The sequence below is a fragment of the Helianthus annuus genome, chromosome 16 (genome assembly GCF_002127325.2).
Source record: "Helianthus annuus cultivar XRQ/B chromosome 16, HanXRQr2.0-SUNRISE, whole genome shotgun sequence".
NCBI lineage: Eukaryota > Viridiplantae > Streptophyta > Magnoliopsida > Asterales > Asteraceae > Helianthus > Helianthus annuus.
The window spans coordinates 36,752,192-36,759,812 of record NC_035448.2 but is presented as its reverse complement, the minus strand read 5'-3'; the positions used below and the strand labels follow the sequence as shown (position 1 = coordinate 36,759,812).

General features: G+C 44.7%; 1 protein-coding gene across 1 annotated transcript; it reads right to left on the bottom strand.

Moving 5' to 3' along the window:
- Positions 1-700: 700 nt before the first annotated feature.
- On the bottom strand, positions 701-2,584 carry LOC110923975. The gene has a single exon (XM_022168026.1). It carries the CDS (start codon positions 2,582-2,584, stop codon positions 701-703), a length of 1,884 nt encoding a protein of 627 aa, XP_022023718.1.
- Positions 2,585-7,621: the final 5,037 nt, after the last annotated feature.

Genomic DNA, 7,621 nt, shown 5'->3' with positions numbered 1-7,621 from the left:
CGTGCGGAATGCCGTCTTATCTTCATCTTGGACGGCCATTTGAACTTGGTGATACCCCTTGTAGCAGTCGATTTTTTCCACCTGAATGTTGCCAGAGAATCGATTTTTTCGTCTATGTCTGGTAAGGCGTAGCAGTCGCGTGGGCAGGCGTTGTTTAGGTCTTTGTAGTCGACGCACATTCTCCAGCTGCCGTTTGCTTTCTTTACCATCACTGGGCTTGCCACCCATGTTTGGTATCTGACTTCTCTGATGATGCCTGCATTCAGTAGTTCTAGTACTTGCTCTTTCATGGCGTCATGCTTTATATCGCCCAGGTGGCGTTTGGCGTGTACCACCGGCTTTGCGTCCTATGAGACGTTTAGACGGTGCACTGCAATGTGCCGTGGAACGCCAACCATGTCAGCTGGTGTCCAGGCGAACACGTCCATATTCTCGTGTAACAACTTCTTGAGCGCTGCGCGTGTTAGATCGGATATCGCTGGTCCCAGGGTAACTGTTTGTTCTGGGTGAGCGCTATTCAACACCCATTTTTCTGCTTCTGCGCGCGGCGCTGGTTTACTTGCTTTTGTAGGCCTCATTTCATCTGTTGCTAAGACTTCCTTGCCTGCGTATATCAGTGCGATGCCTGTTTCCGTTGGGAATCCGACGGCCGAATGTGGTGCAGAGCAAATCATACTGAAGTCTCCCTGTGATTCTCTTCCTAGGAGGATGTCGTGTCTTGAGTGTGCAGCACCATGAAAGTGACTTCTTCTGTTCTTGAATTTCGTCCGTCCGAGAGTAACACCGGGAATGATATCTGTCCCAGGGGAAAGACGGCCTCGTTGCAGAAACTAGTTAGTGGGTAGTCTACTGGCTCCAAGCGCGCCTTGTCCTCCTGGTCAAATTGATTGAAGCATTGTTCGTATATGATATCCGCGGTGCTCCCCGGATCGATGAAGATGTAGTCTGTTTGATAATGACCAATCACTCCTAGGATGACTATTGGTCGTTTTTCCCTTGGGCCTCCTCTAACAACTGGGAAGATGACTTGCTTCTCGCGCCACGAATCGTCTTGTGTGCGCTTGTTGTAATTTTTCTTTGGTCTTCGTGTACCTCCCTGCACCATGTGGGTCTCCAACTTCCTGAGTTTTTTGTTATCTGGCCCTTCGTCTCTTCTTTGGATTTGGCGGTAGTCGCGCTTTCCGCCCTTGACCAGGTGAGTGAGCTTTCCATCCCTTAGGGCTCTTTCAATTTCTTGCTTCAGGCTAAAACAGTCGTCGGTGAGGTGACCCGTATCCTTATGGAATTCACAGTAGAGATTGGGATCTTGGCCCCTTTTGTTGCGCATCTGTAGGGGTGGTTTAAATTGGTGATTTTCAGTGGCCAAGACCTCCGAAGGGGTCTTGGTTAATGGCGTCCACTGTTTCTCTCTGTTTTCTTTCTTTACTTCTTTTCTGTGTGCTATCTGATTGATTGTGTGTCGCGCATCTTCTCTCGGTGGGCTTCTTTCTCTATGACTGGAAGACCTCCATGACTGGCCTCTGCTTTTTCTGCCATGTCGGTCATTAGAGTTATGTGCGCGTTGACGGTGGTCATCACCGGTCAACTGTTTGTCTGTCTGTGCTATTGTCTTGGCGGCCTCAATGAAAGTTTCCCAATCTTTGGGTCCTCCATCTCTACCTTTCACGCGCTTGATCAGATCATCACACTTGACTGCCCTCATGAAGTGCGCGCGCATCATTTTTTCTCCCACATCTCCAATCTCCAAACATTCTTTGTTATATCTTGTGATAAAATCTTCCACGCTTTCGTGGTCTCGACGCCATATATTTAGACAATCTGCTGGGTCTCTGGCGTGCCTCCGCTGTTGAGAGAAGTGTGCCAGGAACTTCTCTCTGAAGTCAACCCATGATTTAATTTTTCCTGCTGGTAAGCTGTCGAACCAGACGCGCGCTGCGCCTACGAACGTTTGTGCGAACAGGTGGCACCAAGTTGGTAGGTTCCACCCACCTGTTGCTCCTGCGCCTTTGAAGACCTGGAGGTGATCATCTGGATCTGTCAGTCCATTGTATTTGCCAACGTTGTGCGGCAGCTTGGTTTTGTCTATAGCAGCTGTGGCAATCTCCCTGATGAATTTCGAATCTTCAGCCATGTCGTCTGGACGATAGCTTAAGGTATAATCATGCTCTGCCTTTGGGTTGTACCCTGCGCGCTTTGCGGGCTTGTATGCTTCATGCTCTGGATGAAGTCTGCTAAACACTGTGGTTTCCCCTTTGTATGTTGGGTCGTCTTCTTCTTCATCCCATTCTGTGTTCATATTGCGCGCGCCTAAACGAGCCTGGATCGGTTTTCTTTGCACGTTGGGATTTTGCACAAAGTTGCTTTCTGTTTCGCCATAGGTATCGCGTGTGTCGTGCGCGCTTGGTCTTCTCACATTTTGAACTGGTCCTCTCTCCGGACGTAGGTTCCACGCGTTAGTCTGCTGAGTTGTATGTGTACTCAGAGACCTTGGTTGTGGAGTTACAAATGCTGACTGGTTAGCTTGTGCTTGGAGTAGAGCTTGCTGTACACTGAGTTGCGTATAAACTAGGTTTATGGACGCCATCTGTTCGGCATACCAGGAAGCTAGAGTTTTTCCTTCGGGTAGCCCTAAAGTGCGGAGTAATTGAGTTGTGCTTGTTCCGATGGAGCTGAGGGGCCAGCTCCATGGCTTGGTGTCAGCATTGATGGTGGTGTCTGTTGCAACGCCCCGGTCGGAGTCTGGAATGCGGCTCCATTTGTGGTTTGAGTGATAATCCTTGCTGGTGGAGTTTGGAAAGTGGGTCCAGTTGTGGTTTGGCAAACAACCCTGGATACACTTCCAAAGATAGGAGGAAAATCGTTGTTCAGTTGTCCCTCTTGGATGGTTTTGTTCCTTTGACCCCTTTGGACGTGTGCTGTGTCCGAAATGAGTTCAAAGGAAGAAACTTCTCCGTCGACTGGGTGTGAGGGAGTTTGTTCGGCCATTTTTGACGAGTGTTTTTCAATAGAGAAAAGAGATGAGATTGGTTTTGCAAAAAGCGGATGGCGCCAATGATGAAACACCGATTAACACAAGGTTTATCGATGGGGATGTTTCGTCTGTGGGGTTCAACCTCTTTCCTTACTCGTATCAATGGCTGGAGATCTGCAAAACAGTAAACACCGTCAGTCTCGTTAAGAGGGGGAGAAAGGGGATTTCCCTCTTAACCAGGCTCCGGCGTGAGAATAAGTACTGTTCTGAGAGAAATAAACAGTGTGTGTATAGAGTGAGTATGGAGAGTAAAGATCCCGAACCTGAATGATGAAGGGTCCTATTTATAGCCGGAGGGTAAAGGAGGGAGGAGCAGCTGTGCCAGCTGTGGGTGCGCGCCAGCTGTCCGACCAGGAGGAATATCCTTTTGGTCTGCTCTGTTGTGGCAGGGGTAGTGGTACACGTGGCGCGCTTGCATTTGCCCACGCTGGAAACCTTGTACTGACGACGTCAGTTCTGCTCCCTGATTTGCTGCAGGCCTACGTGGCGTCCTGCGGTTGGTGACACGTTTTGTCCTTTATGTCTGGTAGAGCATCTTTGGTGCCACCTGCAGATCTTCCAGAAGTTTCTAGAAGCTTCTGGGTTGCTTTGCTGACGTGGCTGCCAAGTGTGCTCAGAAAGTGGTGTGGTCCCTGCCATGTAGGCAGGGAATAGGGACCATACCTCTTCACAGTTTCTAGGTGATTGCTTAGTTTTTTGGCAAAGCAAAAAAGCAATCAGCAGTTTCAACATCCACTGCTGAGGCTGAATACATTGCTGCTGCAAGCTGTACAACCCAACTCCTGTGGCTTCAAAATCAGTTACTGGATTTTGGTATCACTGCCTTAAAGACACCACTCATGTTGGACAACCAGGCAGCAGAAAATATCATAAAAAATCCAGTTTCCTACTCTACCACAAAGCACATCGACATCAGACATCACTTTGTGAGGGATTGCTATGAAAAAGGTTTGATTTCTCTGCATCATGTCCCAACTAAAGACCAGCTGGCAGATGTGCTCACAAAAGCACTTGATACAGCCACTTTTGAAAGTCTGGTCTCTAGGATTGGGATGCTAAACATGGAATAACAAGCAACATCTTGTTTTTCTATGAATAAAAGCAACAAAATAATTTCAGAAAATCAAAAACCCATCCTTGAAAATAGCTAAAAATGAAAATTTCATTAAAATCCTTAAAAGTCTGCCATAACCACTGATTGTTCAAAAGTCTGCTCTACTTCAAAAAGCTTGCCCACTGCTGAAAGGCAACCTCTGTTCTCTCATTTCTTGATAACTTCTGTTGTTCAAAAGCAGTGTCTTATCCACTGATATGCTATCCACTGATAGTAAAAATCATCCACTGCTTCCTTACCACTGCCTTCATCAGTTGCTTTCATCAAAGTACTGTCCTTCATTTTTCACCAGGGGTTGTCACGTGGGCAGTACATAGCAATCAGACCTTTTGTAACGGCTGCCACGTCAGCATTCACTTTCTTCCCCATAAAATCCCCCACTCACCACCAAAACAGGGTTTTACTGTCGAATTGAATTCTTAAAAATTCTCTTCTCAAAGCAGTTTTTCTTCTCATTTCTCACAAATTTCTTCGATCATTCGTTCCAAAAATGACAAAATCGAAGCCATCTGCAAAACCCTCATCCAAATCATCATCGAAAACAGCCTCTCAAGAGGCAACTTCCACTGAAATTCCATTCAAATCATCTCACAATCTCCTGGGTCTTCTCACAAAACCAGGAACCACCAATGTTTTCGATTCCATTATTTCCATCATGGCAAAATCAAAGTACAAAAATTTGTTCACCACCGATGCACCAATCTATTTGGCGACCCAAAGGGAGTTTTGGAAGAATGCAACCCTTGAAAAACAAGGAGACATTGCAACCACCATACACTCTTCTATAAAGGGTAAAAAGGTCCAAATCACGCCACAATCCATCTCCGAAGTCTTTCAACTCGATGATCAGGCAGGTAAAACTTCCTTCACTAAAAACGAGTTGCACATTGACTTCATTGAACGAGGGTATGAAGCCACAATGATGAAGAAACTTACCTTAGAAAAAGATTATTTTCCTCCTGCAACCAGATTCCTATTTCATACCCTCCTACTATGTGTTTCAAACAAAACCACTTCTTTTAATGAGATCCCTATAAAGATTCAAAATCTGGGATATGCAATTCTTCAAGAAGAAAATTTTAACTATTCTCGGGAAATCTTTAAAGATTTGGTTAATAATGTTGAAACCAAATCATTCTTACTGTTTCCAAGGTTTTTAAGTTACTATTTTGCAAAGAAATTCAGTAAGGATGATTTAGCTTTAATAAACCAAGGTGAGATAACTGTAATAAACTGCCTAACATCTGAAACTTTTTCACGAATGTTAGCACCTTGCAAAACACAAGCAGGGGTGCCTGAGCAGAATTTAGCAGCTACCACTGCTCCTCAGGTATCTGCTGCTGAGCCTACTGCTCTAGGTGATCAAAGCAGCAGACCAACTGTTTTGAAACCCACACCTACAAATCCCAAAAAGCTAAACAAAAAGAAAAATCCAAAACCCCCCAAACCAATCAAAATGGCAACTCTGGAGGATGAGATACCAGAGTTAATGCCTGTGACAACACAAATGTCACAAGAAACCACTGCTGCTTCTTCCTCACAGTAGCTGGTACAAATATCTCAACCCATAACCATAACTCCTCCTGCTTCTTCACAAAAAGAACAGGTTGTACACAAAGGGCCACCACATTATGATGCTCAGGATACACTCGTTTCCATCATCCACAGCTCAATGCCCGGGGCAAATCCTTTTTCTACACCCACCATCACATCCACAATTCCACCAAAAACACAACTTCTGTTGGATGCAATTGATTTGAACCAGTCATTACCCAGTCTTTCTCAATCACCTATTAATGAGAATATACCTCAACAATTGACTGAGCTTGATGTATCATTCTTTGCTAACCCACCAACACAACCTGAGGAGGTTACACCCATTGAGTTACAAGTAACTCTTTGTGGTAATCCAAGTGAAGCAGCCACTACAACTGTTGAACCCACTGGTTTACAGTTGGACAGTGGTTACATCAATAAGACTTCCTTGGAGGCAATTCCTTTTATAGCACCTCTGCCAACCACCAGTGGATTTATTTATCCTACTGGCAACATCAAAAGGTTGTCAAGTGTTGAAGGAAGAAGACCCCAGTACCAAGAAAAAGGGGCATCAGTGGTTAATGTTTGGAGTAAACTCCCTACCTCTACCACTGATAAAACCACTATTAGTGGGAAATCAGATGACCCCATTAAATTGGGTGATGGTTTAAAGTACCAGAAATTGACGTCTCGTGTTGAAAAACTTGATAACTCTGTTGCAGAACTCAAAGATATGCTACAACAGTTGTTACAAGTACAAAAGGTACAATCCACTGCTGTTTCATCTCCAGCACCTGCTCCACAACAGGCATCTGCTACCAAAGAGCTCTGGAATCTATTTCAACCTTTTCTCCATCAACAAGCAAAAATAGCAGATCAGCAACATGAAAAACATGTTCAACAGCTGCGAAATGCAATGGAGTCAAGATTCAAAAACACCCAGGCAGATCTAAAGGCTCTCAAATCTCAGATCCTGCACACCACTGGCACTGCTCCTCCACCAGTTTTCTTCATTGATAAACTTCCCGAAGATAATGCCAAAAAGGGGGAGAAAATTCAGGAGTGGAGAGGGAAGGGAATAAAGGATGGTCTTTACCTTGCACCAGAAAATTCAAACATGACCAAAAAGATCCCTTTGCCAGATGGGAGCAAGAAAATTGATGTGACCACAAATGCGCTTGCAGAAGCAGTTGCATGTGTAAAAAGGGATAGAGAGGCCAAAAAGAAAGCCAGGGTTGATTATCCGGATCATGGTACTTCAGGGTCAAGAGATGATGAAAATCTTATTGATGAAAAGAAGAAGCCTACAAGAAGAATCAGGCTACCCAAATCCATTCCAACCAGACGTTCAAAGTCTGCTCCAAAACCACCACCTAAAACAGTTGTTGTAACTTCTGCTGTATCCACTACTATTGGTACTTCAGTGGTTTCAACATCTGCTCCTATTTCAACACACACCACTTCAACACACACTACATCCACCGCCTTACCACCATCACCACCAAAAATGTGACAACTCGACCTTTTGACTTTAAATGCACGTTGACTTTGACCATTGACTTTGACTGTTTGACTTGTTTGACTTGTAACTGCATACGTTATGTTATAATGAAACATATTATGATTGTTGGATATATTACGTGATATATGATAAAACGCATGGTGATGATCATTTGGATATGTGTTAATGTTATTGTGTTAATGTTATCGTGTGAACCTGCTAGTAAACACTTGATCTCCTTAAGTCCTGGATAACCTTCACAAAGAAACAATGTGTCTCGCCAATAACATCTCGACGAAACAGAAACTTGTTTCGCCAAACCCAATCTCGACGAGACAGGGTGTTTCGCCGAGCCCAGTCTCGCCGAAGCCCAGTAAGGGCCCAACACGTTACGTAATCATATATGTACCGAACTCTCTATTCATTCGCCATTTTTGTC

Bases quoted from the DNA above. Each gene is read 5' to 3' on its own strand.
- LOC110923975 (XM_022168026.1), bottom strand. From the start codon at position 2,584: ATGGCGTCCATAAACCTAGTTTATACGCAACTCAGTGTACAGCAAGCT.